The sequence below is a fragment of the Salmo salar genome, chromosome ssa12, assembly GCF_905237065.1.
Source record: "Salmo salar chromosome ssa12, Ssal_v3.1, whole genome shotgun sequence".
NCBI classification, from domain to species: Eukaryota; Metazoa; Chordata; class Actinopteri; order Salmoniformes; family Salmonidae; genus Salmo; species Salmo salar.
The window spans coordinates 92,204,985-92,224,671 of NC_059453.1; the positions used below are offsets into that span (position 1 = coordinate 92,204,985).

Here is a 19,687-nt window from a genome sequence, read left to right on the forward strand (position 1 = left end):
GGAGGGGGGGTTATAGGGATGACAAATATACTTCATGAAGGTTATTTCCATTTCACAATGACCTATTATTGTACTCTATGCATTCTGTTATCTGGAACGGTCCCTGCTACGCTTTATAAAAGTCATTCTGCATTAATAACCAAAACTGAAACATTGGCAGTCTTTGAACAGTGAGTTTTTTTAATTTTATTTCTTTAATTTGTTTCTTAAATATATTTATTGTACACAGATACAATACATAATGCAATATAAAACAAACATTTCTTTTTTTTTAATAAAGGAGGAGTCTGTTTTTGATTCAGCATTACGGAAACGAGCCTGATCCCAGATCTGTTTATAATGCTCTTGCCAAACATTGGTGTTCCTGACAATAACCATAGGAGTTAGTAAGACAATACTAACAAACAGATCTGGGACCAGGCTCATTTGGAAACATACAAGAATGACCCTCTATTTCTCCAGTCACCAGAGGGCATGGATCTTTTGCTGTATTGGCAACAAAACAATGAATTATTTATCTGTTTGATGACATCTGTCTGGATGTCATTCAGCATACGACCTAGTAGTTAATAAAGTTAATGCTTGACTTGATGGGACAGAATACATTCTGAGATCAGAACATTCAAAATAAACACTAGAAAACCTTAATAAATTAAGGAGCTGCCATTTTATAGCTTATCAAATGGAACCTGCTGAGTCATCCCGACAGAGTAGACTGTGAAGTTGGAGTGGAATCCTCAACGCTACAGAGGATTTAATGGAGGCTGTTCAAACATGGGCCTCTATTGGGTCCCAGTTCTGCCCATGCTTATACTTCTACACTCCTCCCTATGGATCAAAACTAAAAATGGTCTGGTTGATGGTGGTTCCACCATATTTCTTACACCAGTCCTTTCCTTTTCAATCCACGAAGGGAAATGAACAAGTGCACATTTAGGGAAGGGTGGAAAATCGGGACGCAGACTTAGTTGACATATTTCTTACACCAGTCCTTTCCTTTTCAATCCATGAAGGGAAATGAACAAGTGCACATTTAGGGAAGGGTGGAAAATCGGGACGCAGACTTAGTTGACAGGGAACTAACTAGTTGCCAGGTAACTAGTTAGGAACAAACTCATCTGTTGCTGTTGAGTTGGATAGATTCCATAGAGATGGATAGATAGGAGATCCATAGAGATGGATAGATAGGTCATTGGTGAGTGGTGGTGATGTCATAGAACTAGACTCCCTTTAGATTCTGTTTCTATGGGTGATAAGTCCCTTTGATCTGAGCCTCATGCTCTGACTGACATCTGCATTTGGACAGGAAATACAATCCAACCCATACATACTATATTACAAGCATGCTCTAGTGATCTATCTGTACACTTCTAGATGCACATGGTCTGTGACCGAGGCTTCGTCCCTAATGGCACCCTATTCCTTTAGAAGTGCGCTACTTTTGACCCAGAGCTGTGGGGAAAAGTAGTGCACTATATAGGGATAAGGACGCCATTTGAGATTTGACCTGAGGTTTTGTTCTCAAAGGTATCCTAGTAGGTGGTATTGCATTTTAATACAGTATAAACACTGCAATACCAAAGAAATACAATAGTTGATCTACAAAAACATGTCAAGACAGACCCTGAAAGAAAGGGGCTGGGCTATAGGTTAGTTTTGCTCCATGCTGCAGCCAGGGGAATGATTCTGAGTTTGTGGACATATTGCTTGTTCTTTAGCTATTATTGTTCTGTTCTCCAGCCTGTGTCTTAATGCCAAAGAAATAGAAGTACTAGATTCAACTCTATTTCTATGCTTACTAATGCCCTGTCATTATGAACAGCATCTGGTACCAGACCAATAGAAGTTCTATGTTATAGAATATCTATGTTCAGATTCAGTAGGCAACTGTTGAACGTTTCAGATAGAAATGTCATGAATAGAACTGACATGATTTCGTTGTTGTCAGAGGCATGTTTGTTCTATATAACATATTTCTATCTGAGCATTCCACAACGTTGTGCCCTGCTTAACGCAACCCAGTTCTGCAACGGAAACCGTTTACCGTTTTACTCTAGGAGTCAAACGGAAGCAAACGGAATGAAACGGGGAGGGACCTACCTGAATTTGTCCAATAGAAAGTCTTGTTTTCGTTGCACAACGGTTTTCCGTTATGAATACACTCTGTATTCTGTCTGGTACAATAGAATATCGCCCTCTAGTGTAAATCATCAGCCAGCACCATTACATGATACAGTGGTAACATTTTAACTCATACAAATGATATTTCTTCCTTGTATAGTGTGTCAAGAGGTCAGATATTTACATACAGTTAATGTTAACATAAATAAAATACAAATTGTATACAAAATTAGGACAACAAAATCCCTGATGCAAAACAATAAATACATGAAATTGTAAACAACTTAAAAAAAATAATGTAGACATTGATTTTCTCTTATACTCAATAAATAAATGAAATGACACTCAGTGCATAATGCTGGTGAGGAATTACAACATAAATAATCACTACAAATGAAGTAAACATTAAGTGCGAAAAAACAACATTAGGTGCCTCACCGACGATGTGGACATTGACAATTGGTAGGTGTAATGACACTAATATTGTGGAATCTCAATGGGAGACATTACATTGGTAGATGTTGAAATATGACACTTCTTTTTACATTTTTTTTTTTTACAAAATCAAGAAGTAAGAAATCACAGGGTGGATAGTGAAGGAATCACTACAACATGTAGTCTGGTGGTGCAGAGGTCACTGTAGGTGAGGTGAGTTGAAGTGTTTTTGCAAGGCTGGGTTTGGGGAGTGTTAGCATGGTCCAAGACCAGTTTGTGTGTTATAATGACCATAGGAGTTGGCAAGGAAGCAGAAACAGATCTGGAATTAAGCTAGTCGAGTAGGGCTGGTGAGTGGGGCTGGGGGAGTAGGGCTGGGGCTGGGGAGTAGGGCTGGTGAGTGGGGCTGGGGGAGTAGGGCTGGTGAGTGGGACTGGGGAGTGGGGCTGGGAGAGTAGGGCTGGGGGAGTAGGGCTGGGGAGTGGGGCTGGGGGAGTAGGGCTGGGGGCTGGGGAGTAGGGCTGGGGAGTAGGGCTGGGGAGTAGGGCTGGGGAGTAGGGCTAGGGAGTGGGGGAGTGGGGCTGGGGGAGTTGGGCTGGGGAGTAGGGCTGGGGGAGTAGGGCTGGGGAGTAGGGCTGGGGAGTAGGGCTGGGGACTGGGTTTAAGATCTGCGTCTGGGCTCCTCACCAGTTGGTGCTGGGGGGCCTATGGTGCTGGGGCTCTGTGCAGCCCGAGTGGTCCAGCTCTGCACTGTCACAGTCAGAGTCATCATACAGGCCCTAGGTTAGAAGAATAGAGGGAGAGGTCAGGTTAGACAACGACAATGGGCTAACCATCTCACCTTCATATTAGCCTGGATACCAACCTGAGCATTACCTGGTTTGTAAATATTCTGTCCCCCTAAAACTGGGCCCTAGTGATCAGGGAAAATGAAGGTCCCTGCACTAGAGCAAAATCCAAATGTAACCATATGTTCTGTAATAGTGATGTTGGCCCTATAACGACGAGAGAATGTATTATAATGGAATTCCTGCTCTCCTCATTTCTCTGCAGTGTATGGCTAAACATAACAGTTCCCATGGTAACCCTACCTCACAGTTCTAGTTGTCATAGTAACCCTACCTCGTAGTTTCAGTTCCAGTCGTATAGTTGTCATAGTAACCCGAGCCCTACCTACCTCATAGTTCTGCCCCGTGTTGAGCTGGGTCTTGACCTGGCGTATGGCGGCCTCCTTCTCTGATAAACCGTCGGCGGGGTCGAGGGCGGGGTCGGCTGGGATCTCCGACCCCTGGGACAGAAGGTCGTCGCTCTTGTCGTCCAGCCGCTCGTCTGTGTTGGTACTGACCACGTCCGGCGTGCCGCTGTGGGAGTGGTCACTGGTGTTGCCCTCCTCTCCGTCCGACACGGACACGGCAGACAGGTTCTCAGAGCTGAAGGTGGACAGGGACTGGCACTTGGTGATGCTTACCGGTCGACTGCATGAGGAAGACAAGAGGAGCAGGACATAGATTAAATCCTTCGGCTCTCACAGACACAAGCTCAATTTTGATTATACCAAGAGGTTCTTTCTGCTGGACTATATAGTACTACTATATACTGTATAATAAATCATGACTATATACTGTATAATAAATCATGACTATATACTACTACAGAATCATGACTATATACTGTATAATAAATCATGACTATGTACTACTATAGAATCATGACTATATACTGTATAATAAATCATGACTATGTACTACTACAGAATCATGACTATATACTGTATAATAAATCATGACTATATACTACTACAGAATCATGACTATATACTGTATAATAAATCATGACTATATACTACTACAGAATCATGACTATATACTGTATAATAAATCATGACTATGTACTACTATAGAATCATGACTATATACTGTATAATAAATCATGACTATATACTACTACAGAATCATGACTATATACTGTATAATAAATCATGACTATGTACTACTATAGAATCATGACTATATACTGTATAATAAATCATGACTATATACTACTACAGAATCATGACTATATACTGTATAATAAATCATGACTATGTACTACTATAGAATCATGACTATATACTGTATAATAAATCATGACTATATACTACTACAGAATCATGACTATATACTGTATAATAAATCATGACTATGTACTACTATAGAATCATGACTATATACTGTATAATAAATCATGACTATATACTACTACAGAATCATGACTATATACTGTATAATAAATCATGACTATGTACTACTATAGAATCATGACTATATACTGTATAATAAATCATGACTATGTACTACTACAGAATCATGACTATATACTGTATAATAAATCATGACTATATACTACTACAGAATCATGACTATATACTGTATAATAAATCATGACTATGTACTACTATAGAATCATGACTATATACTGTATAATAAATCATGACTATATACTACTACAGAATCATGACTATATACTGTATAATAAATCATGACTATGTACTACTATAGAATCATGACTATATACTGTATAATAAATCATGACTATATACTACTACAGAATCATGACTATATACTGTATAATAAATCATGACTATGTACTACTATAGAATCATGACTATATACTGTATAATAAATCATGACTATGTACTACTACAGAATCATGACTATATACTGTATAATAAATCATGACTATATACTACTATAGAATCGTGACTATATACTGTATAATAAATCATGACTATATACTACTATAGAATCATTACTATATACTACTATAGAATCATGACTATATACTACTATAGAATCATGACTATATACTACTATAGAATCATGACTATGTACCACTATAGAATCATGACTATATACTACTATAGAATCATGACTATATACTACTATAGAATCATGACTATATACTGTATAATGAATCATGACTATATACTGTATAATGTATAAGATGTATATTCTTACCGTCTCCGTGGTAACTCCACCTCACTGTCCACCTCTCCCTCCTCTTCCTCTGAGGACACACCACGTCTCTGCAGAAGGGAAGATAAGAGGAATCACTTGGGTTAGTTAGTACAACTGGTCAGGACAATCTCCTGGTTCTAGGTTAGTTAGTATAACGGGTCAGGAGAATCTCCTGGTTCTAGGTTAGTTAGTATAACTGGTCAGGAGAATCTCTTGGTTCTAGGTTAGTTAGTACAACTGGTCAGGACAATCTCCTGGTTCTAGGTTAGTTAGTATAACTGGTCAGGAGAATCTCCTGGTTCTAGGTTAGTTAGTATAACTGGTCAGGAGAATCTCCTGGTTCTACGTTAGTTAGTATAACTGGTCAGGAGAATCTCTTGTTTCAAGGTTAGTTAGTATAACTGGTCAGGAGAATCCCCTGGTTCTAGGTTAGTTAGTATAACTGGTCAGGAGAATCTCTTGTTTCAAGGTTAGTTAGTATAACTGGTCAGGAGAATCTCTTGTTTCAAGGTTAGTTAGTATAACTGGTCAGGAGAATCTCCTGGTTCTAGGTTAGTTAGTATAACTGGTCAGGAGAATCTCCTGGTTCTAGGTTAGTTAGTATAACTGGTCAGGAGAATCTCCTGGTTCTAGGTTAGTTAGTATAACTGGTCAGGAGAATCTCCTGGTTCTAGGTTAGTTAGTATAACTGGTCAGGAGAATCTTCTGGTTCTAGGTTAGTTAGTATAACTGGTCAGGAGAATCTCTTGGTTCTAGGTTAGTTAGTATAACTGGTCAGGAGAATCTTCTGGTTCTAGGTTAGTTAGTATAACTGGTCAGGAGAATCTCTTGGTTCTAGGTTAGTTAGTATAACTGGTCAGGAGAATCTCCTAGTTCTAGGTTAGTTAGTATAACTGGTCAGGAGAATCTCTTGGTTCTAGGTTAGTTAGTATAACTGGTCAGGAGAATCTCTTGGTTCTAGGTTAGTTAGTATAACTGGTCAGGAGAATCTCTTGGTTCTAGGTTAGTTAGTATAACTGGTCAGGAGAATCTCTTGGTTCTAGGTTAGTTAGTATAACTGGTCAGGAGAATCTCTTGGTTCTAGGTTAGTTAGTATAACTGGTCAGGAGAATCTCTTGGTTCTAGGTTAGTTAGTATAACTGGTCAGGAGAATCTCCTGGTTCTAGGTTAGTTAGTATAACTGGTCAGGAGAATCTCCTGGTTCTAGGTTAGTTAGTATAACTGGTCAGGAGAATCTCTTGGTTCTAGGTTAGTTAGTATAACTGGTCAGGAGAATCTCTTGGTTCTAGGTTAGTTAGTATAACTGGTCAGGAGAATCTCCTGGTTCTAGGTTAGTTAGTATATTAAAGCCACCAGATACCATCCATCGTGCCGTACTACTGATGACTACCTGTTTGCGTGTGACTTGTTTCCTGTAGAGCAGTGCTGCAGGTGTGAGGTGTTGGCTCCTGGGTGACCTGATGATCCCTGTGCCCTCCTCCTTATCCTCCCCGTCCTGAAGTAACCTTCCTGGGCTTCCCAGCACCGACCCCCTCCCTGCCGCTGCCCCCCTCCCACAGGGGGAGTCTGGGCTGCTGGAGAACGGTATGGAGGCCGCGTCCTCGCTGGGGGTGTTGCTACGCGGTGGGGTCTCTGTCTGGTCGTCTGTCCCCACCCCTCCATCCTCCGTCCCTCCTCCACCACCTCCTCCTCCACCTGTAAGTCATTCATACCAACCAGCATCAGTTTCCTAGTTTCCTAAATACAGAAGACTATAAACCATAACTGACTATATTTACACTATATTTATATGCACTATATTTATTTACACTACATTTATTTACACTATTTATTTACACTATTTATTTACACTATTTATTTACAATAAATATATTTATAGTCATAAAGATAAAATAAATTTGCACTATATTTATTTGACTATATTTATTTACTTATGTTTGGCTCACCGTGTCTTCTTATGTATGTCCTGTGACTATCTATAGTGATGTATGTCCTGTGACTATCTATAGTAATGTATGTCCTGTGACTATAGTGATGTATGTCCTGTGACTATCTATAGTGATGTATGTCCTGTGACTATAGTGATGTATGTCCTGTGACTATCTATAGTGATGTATGTCCTGTGACTATCTATAGTGATGTATGTCCTGTGACTATCTATAGTGATGTATGTCCTGTGACTATCTATAGTAATGTATGTCCTGTGACTATCTATAGTAATGTATGTCCTGTGACTATCTATAGTAATGTATGTCCTGTGACTATCTATAGTAATGTATGTCCTGTGACTATCTATAGTGATGTGACTATCTACAGTGATGTATGTCCTGTGACTATAGTGATATATGTCCTGTGACTATATATAGTGATGTATGTCCTGTGACTATAGTGATGTATGTCCTGTGACTATCTATAGTGATGTATGTCCTGTGACTATCTATAGTGATGTATGTCCTGTGACTATCTATAGTGATGTATGTCCTGTGACTATCTATAGTGATGTATGTCCTGTGACTATCTATAGTGATGTATGTCCTGTGACTATCTATAGTGATGTATGTCCTGTGACTATCTATAGTGATGTATGTCCTGTGACTATCTATAGTAATGTATGTCCTGTGACTATCTATAGTAATGTATGTCCTGTGACTATCTATAGTGATGTATGTCCTGTGACTATCTATAGTGATGTATGTCCTGTGACTATCTATAGTGATGTATGTCCTGTGACTATCTATAGTGATGTATGTCCTGTGACTATCTATAGTGATGTATGTCCTGTGACTATCTATAGTAATGTATGTCCTGTGACTATCTATAATGATGTATGTCCTGTGACTATCTATAGTGATGTATGTCCTGTGACTATATATAGTGATGTATGTCCTGTGACTATCTATAGTGATGTATGTCCTGTGACTATCTATAGTGATGTATGTCCTGTGACTATATATAGTGATGTATGTCCTGTGACTATCTATAGTGATGTATGTCCTGTGACTATATATAGTGATGTATGTCCTGTGACTATCTATAGTGATGTATGTCCTGTGACTATCTATAGTGATGTATGTCCTGTGACTATATATAGTGATGTATGTCCTGTGACTATAGTGATATATGTCCTGTGACTATATATAGTGATGTATGTCCTGTGACTATAGTGATGTATGTCCTGTGACTATCTATAGTGATGTATGTCCTGTGACTATCTATAGTGATGTATGTCCTGTGACTATCTATAGTGATGTATGTCCTGTGACTATCTATAGTGATGTATGTCCTGTGACTATCTATAGTGATGTATGTCCTGTGACTATGTATAGTGATGTATGTCCTGTGACTATCTATAGTGATGTATGTCCTGTGACTATCTATAGTGATGTATGTCCTGTGACTATCTATAGTGATGTATGTCCTGTGACTATCTATAGTGATGTATGTCCTGTGACTATCTATAGTGATGTATGTCCTGTGACTATCTATAGTGATGTATGTCCTGTGACTATAGTGATGTATGTACTGTGACTATCTATAGTGATGTATGTCCTGTGACTATCTATAGTGATGTATGTCCTGTGACTATCTATAGTGATGTATGTCCTGTGACTATCTATAGTGATGTATGTCCTGTGACTATCTATAGTGATGTATGTCCTGTGACTATAGTGATGTATGTCCTGTGACTATCTATAGTGATGTATGTCCTGTGACTATCTATAGTGATATATGTCCTGTGACTATCTATAGTGATGTATGTCCTGTGACTATAGTGATGTATGTCCTGTGACTATCTATAGTGATGTATGTCCTGTGACTATAGTGATGTATGTCCTGTGACTATCTATAGTGATGTATGTCCTGTGACTATCTATAGTGATGTATGTCCTGTGACTATCTATAGTAATGTATGTCCTGTGACTATAGTGATGTATGTCCTGTGACTATCTATAGTGATGTATGTCCTGTGACTATCTATAGTGATGTATGTCCTGTGACTATCTATAGTGATGTATGTCCTGTGACTATCTATAGTAATGTATGTCCTGTGACTATCTATAGTGATGTATGTCCTGTGACTATCAATAGTGATGTATGTCCTGTGACTATCTATAGTAATGTATGTCCTGTGACTATCTATAGTGATGTATGTCCTGTGACTATCAATAGTGATGTATGTCCTGTGACTATAGTGATGTATGTCTTGTGACTATAGTGATGTATGTCCTGTGACTATAGTGATGTGACTATCTACAGTGATGTATGTCCTGTGACTATCTATAGTGATGTGACTATCTACAGTGATGTATGTCCTGTGACTATAGTGATATATGTCCTGTGACTATATATAGTGATGTATGTCCTGTGACTATAGTGATGTATGTCCTGTGACTATCTATAGTGATGTATGTCCTGTGACTATCTATAGTGATGTATGTCCTGTGACTATCTATAGTGATGTATGTCCTGTGACTATCTATAGTGATGTATGTCCTGTGACTATCTATAGTGATGTATGTCCTGTGACTATCTATAGTGATGTATGTCCTGTGACTATCTATAGTGATGTATGTCCTGTGACTATCTATAGTGATGTATGTCCTGTGACTATAGTGATGTATGTCCTGTGACTATCTATAGTGATGTATGTCCTGTGACTATCTATAGTGATGTATGTCCTGTGACTATCTATAGTGATGTATGTCCTGTGACTATCTATAGTGATGTATGTCCTGTGACTATCTATAGTGATATATGTCCTGTGACTATCTATAGTGATGTATGTCCTGTGACTATAGTGATGTATGTACTGTGACTATCTATAGTGATGTATGTCCTGTGACTATCTATAGTGATATATGTCCTGTGACTATCTATAGTGATGTATGTCCTGTGACTATAGTGATGTATGTCCTGTGACTATCTATAGTGATGTATGTCCTGTGACTATAGTGATGTATGTACTGTGACTATCTATAGTGATGTATGTCCTGTGACTATCTATAGTGATGTATGTCCTGTGACTATCTATAGTGATGTATGTCCTGTGACTATCTATAGTGATGTATGTCCTGTGACTATCTATAGTGATGTATGTCCTGTGACTATAGTGATGTATGTCCTGTGACTATCTATAGTGATGTTTGTCCTGTGACTATCTATAGTGATGTATGTCCTGTGACTATCTATAGTGATGTATGTCCTGTGACTATCTATAGTGATGTATGTCCTGTGACTATCTATAGTGATGTATGTCCTGTGACTATCTCTAGTGATGTATGTCCTGTGACTATCTATAGTGATGTATGTCCTGTGACTATCTATAGTGATGTATGTCCTGTGACTATAGTGATGTATGTCCTGTGACTATCTATAGTGATGTATGTCCTCTGACTATAGTGATGTATGTCCTGTGACTATAGTGATGTATGTCCTGTGACTATCTATAGTGATGTATGTACTGTGACTATCTATAGTGATGTATGTCCTGTGACTATCTATAGTGATGTATGTCCTGTGACTATCTATAGTGATGTATGTCCTGTGACTATAGTGATGTATGTCCTGTGACTATAGTGATGTATGTCCTGTGACTATCTATAGTGATGTATGTACTGTGACTATCTATAGTGATGTATGTCCTGTGACTATCTATAGTGATGTATGTACTGTGACTATCTATAGTGATGTATGTCCTGTGACTATCTATAGTGATGTATGTACTGTGACTATCTCTAGTGATGTATGTACTGTGACTATCTATAGTGATGTATGCGGTACATTATGGGCTGGTTTCCCCGACACAGAGACATATCCTAAAATGTTGTCTTTATCTTTGTACAGGAAAACAGCCTTAAATGTATGTCAGGTATCCCTGTATACAGTGCATTCGGAAAGTATTCAGACCCCTTCACTTTTTCCACATTTTGTTACGTTACGTTATTCAGACCCTATACTCAGTACTTTGTTGAAGCACCTTTGGCAGTGATTACAGCCTCAAGTCTTCTTGGGTATGACGCTACAAGCTTGGCACACCTGTATTTGGGGAGTTTCTCCCATTCTTCTCTGCAGATCCTCTCGAGCCCTGTCAAGTTGGATGGGGAGCGTCGCTGCATAGCTATTTTCAAGTCTCTCCAGAGATGTTCAATTGGGTTCAAGTCCGGGCTCTGGCTGGGCCACTCAAGGACATTCAGAGATTTGTCCCAAAGCCACTCCTGCGTTGTCTTGGCTGTGTGTTTAGGGTTGTTGTCCTGTTGGAAGTTGAACCTTTGCCTCAGTCTGAGATCCTGAGCACTCTGGAGCAGGTTTTCATCAAGGATCTCTCTGTACTTTGCTCTGTTCATCTTTCCCTCGATCCTGACTAGTCTCCCAGTCCCTGCTGCTGAAAAACATCCCCACAGCATGATGCTGCCACCACCATGCTTCACCGTAGGGATGGTGCCAGGTTTCCTCCAGACGTGACGCTTGGCATTCAGGCCAAAGAGTTCAATCTTGGTTTCATCAGACCTGAGAATCTTGTTTCTCATGGTCTGAGTGTCCTTTATGTGCCTTTTGGCAAACTCCAAGCGGGCTGACATGTGCCTTTTACTGAGGAGTGGCCACTCTACCATAAAGGCCTGATTGGTGGAGTGCTGCAGAGATGGTTGTCCTTCTGGAAGGTTCTCCAATGTCCACAGAGGAACTCTAGAGCTCTGTCAGAGTGACCATCGGGTTCTTGGTCCCCTCCCTGACCAAGGCCCTTCTCCCCCGATTGCTCAGTTTGGCCGGGCGGCCAGCTCTAGGAAGAGTCTTGGTGGTTCCAAACTTCTTCCATTTAAGAATGATGGAGGCCACTGTGTTCTTAGGGACCTTCAAGGCTGCATACATTTTTTGGTACCCTTCCCCAGATCTGTGCCTCGACAGAATCCTGTCTCGGAGCTCTACGGACAATTCCTTTGACCTCATGGCTTGGTTTTTGCTCCAACATGCACTGTCAACTGTGGGACCTTTATATAGACAGGTGTGTGCCTTTCCAAATAATGTCCAATCATTTACCAAAGATGTACTCCAATCAAGTTGTAGAAACATCTGAAGGATGATCAATGGAAACAGGATGCACCTGAGCTCAATTTCGAGCCTCATAGCAAAGTGTCTGAATACTTATGGAAATAAGGTATCTATTTTTTATTTTTAATACATTTGCAAAACTTTCTATCTTTGAGACTATGGGGTATTGTGATGTCATTATGGGGTATTGTGTGTAGATTGATGAGGACATATTTTAATTGAATCCTTTTTTAGAATAAGGCTGTAATGTTACAACATTTGGAAAAGGTGAAGGGGTCTGAATACTTTCAGAATGCACTGTATACAAATGTTCCTATCGGACAATATTAATCATATAAATTCACCTCCTCCCAGGCCTGCGGAGGCGCTCTGGCTACCCCCTCTCTCCAGACCAGGTCTCTCCAGTCCCCTGCGGCGGCCCTCAGCCTCCATGGTGGTAGAGATGAGGTCTGGGCTGGACGAAGACATCTTCTTCAGCAGCAGATCATGCTGGAGACCTCTCAGAGCTGCGCTGGGATCCAGATGCTGCTTGCTGCTGGGGGAAGAATACATCTTTATTGTGGGAACCTGAAGGGCGATTTCATTGCAGCAAAATTACACTCTGGCTCTATCTCAATTTGTTGTTTTGTAATTCCTCGCATTCTTCTCAATTGTATTGGAGGAGATAGTTGAATAGAAGGGCCCTCCTCTTCGACCTTCGACCACTAATGGGTTTTGAGAAGAAGGCAAGCACAGAGGATGTTAGGAATCCAGGAAAGATTCCTTGAGATAGCGACAGGTTGGAGACTGATATATTAAACAAATTCATCCAACTACACATCCAGTATGGAGAGTTGTCAACATAAATACCTGGGTGTGGAGGTGGTCAGAGACATAGTATTAGCCAGACCCAGTGTGGACGATAACGCAGCCTTCAGCCCAGCTAGGTCTCCACTGCTGCCCTTCCCTGCCTTCCTGTAGCGGGGCTTGGCCCGACGTGACCTCCCCGGGGACGTGGATCCCTTCTGGGGGCAGGAGGGGATGGTCACCTGGGTCATGGAGGAGTCCAGCTTGGGAAGGATCACCTCTGACTTCAACAGGTCTGGTCTACTGGAAGAACACAGTGAGTAAAGTCTTTAGTTTCTCTACACTGAGCATGGCTCAATAAAGTCAGTCAAGTTGTCCGCCTTACTAGCTCTGATGTTGCTGATAGCTACTTTAGTGAGGAGAAATGTACTTACTATGACTAAGTTATATGGTTGTCCCACCTACACTACCATTCAAAAGTTTGGGGTCACTTAGAGATGTCCTTGCTTTTGAAAGAAAAGCATATTTGTTGTCCATTAAAATAACATCAAATTGATCAGAAATACAGTGTAGACATTGTTAATGTTGTAAATGACTATTGTAGCAGATTTTATTTATGGAATATCTACATAGGCGTACAGAGGCCCATTATCAGAAACCATCACTCCTGTGTTCCAATGTCACGTTGTGTTAGCTAATCCAAGTTTATCATTTTAAAAGGCTAATTGATCATTAGAAAACCCTTTAGCAATTATGTTAGCACAGCTGAAAACTGTTGTTCTGATTAAAGAAGCAATAAAACTGGCCTTATTTAGACTAGTTGAGTATCTGGAGCATCAGCATTTGTGGGTTTGATTACAGGCTCAAAATGGCCAGAAACAAAAAACGTTCTTCTGAAACTCGTCAGTCTATTCATGTTCTGAGAAATGAAGGCTATTCCATGTGAGAAATTGACAAAAAACTGAAGATCTCGTACAACTCTGTGTACTACTCCCTTCACAGAACAGCGCAAACTGGCTCTAACCAGAATAGAAAGAGGAGTGGGAGGCCCCAGTGCACAACTGAGCAAGAGGACAAGTACATTAGTGTCTAGTTTGAGAAACAAACATCTCACAAGTCCTCAACTGGCATTTGATGTTATTTTAATGGACAAAAAATGTGCTTTTCTTTAAAAAACAAGGACATTTCTAAGTGACCACAAAGTTTTGAACGGTAGTGTACACTCTTACAGAAAAAGGTCCCAAAAGAGTTCTTCGGCTGTCCCCATAGGAGAACCCTATTTGGTTCCAAGTAGAACCCTTTTTGGTTCCACATAGAACCTTCTATGGAAAGGGTTCTATATGGAACTCAAAAAGCTTCTACCTGGAACCAAAAAGGGTTCTTTGAAAGGGTTCTCCTATGGCGACAGTCGAAGAACCCTTTTAGGTTATATATATATATATATATATATACTATATATATACGCTAAACTCTTTTAAAAAAAGGTGCTATCTTCAGATGAATGCACTAACTGTAAGTTGCTCTGGATAAGATATCTGCTAAATGACTAAAATGTAGAGAAGAGAAATGGATGCAGCCATTTCCTTTTCCCTTTGTATCCAAAGAAACTATCAACAGTAAGGACTCTGTAAAATGCCTATAACAAGTAATACTAGATTATAACTATGCCATGTTCACGTTACCCCAATGTATTTCAGTAATCCAAACTATACTGACATGGATTGAACAACAAATCTTGACAAATTAGTGAGAAGTGTGAACGTTTCGTTGGTGTCTCCCTCCTCAGTCTCACCTCTTGCTGTGCGCGGGAAGTTTCTGAGGTACGTTGCGTTTCTTGATGAGCTTCTCCATGGAGTTGGACGAGCGTTCTTGTCTGGAGCTATGGTGTTTGATGCATCCTGGGTACTTCTTATCCAGTGACTGCTCCCTCCTGGGAAACACACAACATCGTTTTGTTAGTTTGTTCATTTCTAAGCCACAAAAAAAACACATTGTTGGTATTATATATTATAAACTGGGTGGTTCGAACCCTGAATGCTGATTGGCTGACAGCCATGGTATATCAGACCGTATATCACTGGTATGACAAAACATGTATTTTCTACTGTTCTAATTACGTTGGTAACCAGTTTATAATAGCAATAAGTCACCTCTGGGATTTGTGTTATATGGCCAATATACCACGGCTAAGGGCTGTATCCAGGCACTCAGCGTTGCGTCATGCTTAAGAACAGCCCTTAGTCGTGGTATATTGGCCATAAACCACACCCCCTCATGCTCTCACGGTTGTCGTAAGGATCGGACCAAAGTGCAGCGTGGTTGTAGTTCCACATTTTATTAAATCTGTGAAACTTTGCAAAACATAAATAACTGAATTTACAAAACAACAAACCGTGACGCAGAGCGAAACAAACACTACTCAAAAGATATAATCACCCACAAAACCCAGGAAGAAAAACCCCTACTTAAATATGATCTCCAATCAGAGGTAACGGGGACCAGCTGCCTCCAATTGGAGATCAACCCAAAAAACAACAACATAGAAATAGAAAAACCAGAACCTAAACATAGAAAAAATTTTTTTAGAAAAACACAAAACACCCCCTGTCACGCCCTGACCTACTCTACCATAGAAAATCACATCTTACTATGGTCAGGACGTGACACGTGCCTTATTGCTTAATTCTACTATGTCTGCTATTCCCTCTACCTCCATGTGGCAGGTGACGATGAGTATTGTATACACAAGTTTCAAGTTTTAATGTTACGTCCTCAAAGTACAGCGAAATGCCTTTCTTGCAAACTCAAAACTCAACAACGCAATAATCTAAATCAATGTAGGACTATAAAATAACATCCGGTAGAAACAAAAACACACCAGATACACAAATAACAAATAAGAACATGAGAAAGTAAGAAGTTATATACAGGGTCAGTTTCAATAGCATATTTACAATGAGCAGGGATACTGGAGGGATGGAGGTAGATATGTATAGGGGTAAGGTGACAGGGATATTGGAGGGATGGAGGTAGATATGTATAGGGGTAAGGTGACAGGGATATTGGAGTGATGGAGGTAGATATGTATAGGGGACAGGGATACTGGAGGGATGGAGGTAGATATGTATAGGGGTAAGGTGACAGGGATACTGGAGTGATGGAGGTAGATATGTATAGGGGGAAGGAGACAGGGATACTGGAGGGATGGAGGTAGATATGTATATGTCACATCTTACTATGGTCAGGACGTGACACGTGCCTTATTGCTTAATTCTACTATGTCTGCTATTCCCTCTACCTCCATGTGGCAGGTGACGATGAGTATTGTATACACAAGTTTCAAGTTTTAATGTTACGTCCTCAAAGTACAGCGAAATGCCTTTCTTGCAAACTCAAAACTCAACAACGCAATAATCTAAATCAATGTAGGACTATAAAATAACATCCGGTAGAAACAAAACACACCAGATACACAAATAACAAATAAGAACATGAGAAAGTAAGAAGTTATATACAGGGTCAGTTTCAATAGCATATTTACAATGAGCAGGGATACTGGAGGGATGGAGGTAGATATGTATAGGGGTAAGGTGACAGGGATATTGGAGGGATGGAGGTAGATATGTATAGGGGTAAGGTGACAGGGATATTGGAGGGATGGAGGTAGATATGTATAGGGGTAAGGTGACAGGGATATTGGAGTGATGGAGGTAGATATGTATAGGGGGAAGGAGACAGGGATACTGGAGGGATGGAGGTAGATATGTATAGGGGTAAGGGAACAGGGATACTGGAGGGATGGAGGTAGATATGTATAGGGGGAGGGGACAGGGATACTAGAGTGATGGAGGTAGATATGTATAGGGGTAAGGTGACAGGGATATTGGAGTGATGGAGGTAGATATGTATAGGGGTAAGGTGACAGGGATATTGGAGTGATGGAGGTAGATATGTATAGGGGGAAGGGGACAGGGATACTGGAGTGATGGAGGTAGATATGTATAGGGGTAAGGGAACAGGGATACTGGAGGGATGGAGGTAGATATGTATATGGGTAAGGGGACAGGGATATTGGAGTGATGGAGGTAGATATGTATAGGGGTAAGGGGACAGGGATATTGGAGTGATGGAGGTAGATATGTATAGGGGGAAGGGGACAGGGATATTGGAGGGATGGAGGTAGATATGTATATGGGTAAGGGGACAGGGATATTGGAGTGATGGAGGTAGATATGTATAGGGGTAAGGGGACAGGGATATTGGAGTGATGGAGGTAGATATGTATAGGGGGAAGGGGACAGGGATACTGGAGGGATGGAGGTAGATATGTATATGGGTAAGGGGACAGGGATATTGGAGTGATGGAGGTAGATATGTATAGGGGGAAGGGGACAGGGATACTGGAGGGATGGAGGTAGATATGTATAGGGGTAAGGGAACAGGGATACTGGAGGGATGGAGGTAGATATGTATATGGGTAAGGGGACAGGGATATTGGAGTGATGGAGGTAGATATGTATAGGGGGAAGGGGACAGGGATACTGGAGGGATGGAGGTAGATATGTACAAGGGTAAGGAGACAGGGATACTGGAGGGATGGAGGTAGATATGTATATGGGTAAGGGGACAGGGATATTGGAGTGATGGAGGTAGATATGTATAGGGGGAAGGGGACAGGGATACTGGAGTGATGGAGGTAGATATGTATAGGGGTAAGGTGACAGGGATATTGGAGTGATGGAGGTAGATATGTATAGGGGTAAGGTGACAGGGATACTGGAGTGATGGAGGTAGATATGTATAGGGGTAAGGTGACAGGGATACTGGAGTGATGGAGGTAGATATGTATAGGGGTAAGGTGACAGGGATACTGGAGTGATGGAGGTAGATATGTATAGGGGGAAGGAGACAGGGATACTGGAGGGATGGAGGTAGATATGTATAGGGGTAAGGGAACAGGGATACTGGAGGGATGGAGGTAGATATGTATATGGTTAAGGGGACAGGGATACTGGAGGGATGGAGGTAGATATGTATAGGGGGAAGGAGACAGGGATACTGGAGGGATGGAGGTAGATATGTATAGGGGTAAGGGAACAGGGATACTGGAGGGATGGAGGTAGATATGTATATGGGTAAGGGGACAGGGATACTGGAGGGATGGAGGTAGATATGTATAGGGGGAGGGGACAGGGATACTAGAGTGATGGAGGTAGATATGTATAGGGGTAAGGTGACAGGGATATTGGAGTGATGGAGGTAGATATGTATAGGGGTAAGGTGACAGGGATATTGGAGTGATGGAGGTAGATATGTATAGGGGGAAGGGGACAGGGATACTGGAGTGATGGAGATAGATATGTATAGGGGTAAGGGAACAGGGATACTGGAGGGATGGAGGTAGATATGTATATGGGTAAGGGGACAGGGATATTGGAGTGATGGAGGTAGATATGTATAGGGGGAAGGGGACAGGGATACTGGAGGGATGGAGGTAGATATGTATATGGGTAAAGGGACAGGGATATTGGAGTGATGGAGGTAGATATGTATAGGGGGAAGGGGACAGGGATACTGGAGGGATGGAGGTAGATATGTATAGGGGTAAGGGAACAGGGATACTGGAGGGATGGAGGTAGATATGTATATGGGTAAGGGGACAGGGATATTGGAGTGATGGAGGTAGATATGTATAGGGGGAAGGGGACAGGGATATTGGAGGGATGGAGGTAGATATGTATAGGGGTAAGGGAACAGGGATACTGGAGGGATGGAGGTAGATATGTATATGGGTAAGGGGACAGGGATACTGGAGTGATGGAGGTAGATATGTATAGGGGGAAGGGGACAGGGATATTGGAGGGATGGAGGTAGATATGTATATGGGTAAGGGGACAGGGATATTGGAGGGATGGAGGTAGATATGTACAAGGGTAAGGAGACAGGGATACTGGAGGGATGGAGGTAGATATGTATAGGGGGAAGGGGACAGGGATACTGGAGGGATGGAGGTAGATATGTATAGGGGGAAGGAGACAGGGATACTGGAGGGATGGAGGTAGATATGTATAGGGGGAGGGGACAGGGATACTAGAGTGATGGAGGTAGATATGTATAGGGGGAAGGAGACAGGGATACTGGAGGGATGGAGGTAGATATGTATAGGGGTAAGGGAACAGGGATACTGGAGGGATGGAGGTAGATATGTATAGGGGGAAGGGGACAGGGATACTGGAGTGATGGAGGTAGATATGTATAGGGGTAAGGAGACAGGGATACTGGAGTGATGGAGGTAGATATGT

At 41.2% G+C, this 19,687-nt stretch overlaps 1 protein-coding gene across 4 annotated transcripts in view; it reads right to left on the reverse strand.

The window, feature by feature from the left end:
* Window positions 1-3,127: 3,127 nt before the first annotated feature.
* The window catches only part of LOC106566170 (mitogen-activated protein kinase kinase kinase 12), a 66,241-nt gene continuing 49,681 nt past the window's right edge, over window positions 3,128-19,687 (reverse strand). For 2 of the 4 annotated variants that reach the window (XM_045691945.1, XM_045691944.1), the window contains exons 10-16: window positions 15,178-15,315; window positions 13,449-13,688; window positions 12,944-13,134; window positions 6,943-7,247; window positions 5,553-5,620; window positions 3,734-4,031; window positions 3,128-3,335 (exon numbers count right to left, since the gene is read on the reverse strand). In XM_045691945.1, the coding sequence (XP_045547901.1) occupies window positions 3,240-3,335; window positions 3,734-4,031; window positions 5,553-5,620; window positions 6,943-7,247; window positions 12,944-13,134; window positions 13,449-13,688; window positions 15,178-15,315 (1,336 nt within the window). In that variant the 3' untranslated portion in view covers window positions 3,128-3,239. The remainder of the gene's footprint in view (window positions 3,336-3,733; window positions 4,032-5,552; window positions 5,621-6,942; window positions 7,248-12,943; window positions 13,135-13,448; window positions 13,689-15,177; window positions 15,316-19,687) is intronic. The other 2 variants (XM_045691946.1, XM_045691947.1) reach the window with 2 other exon arrangements.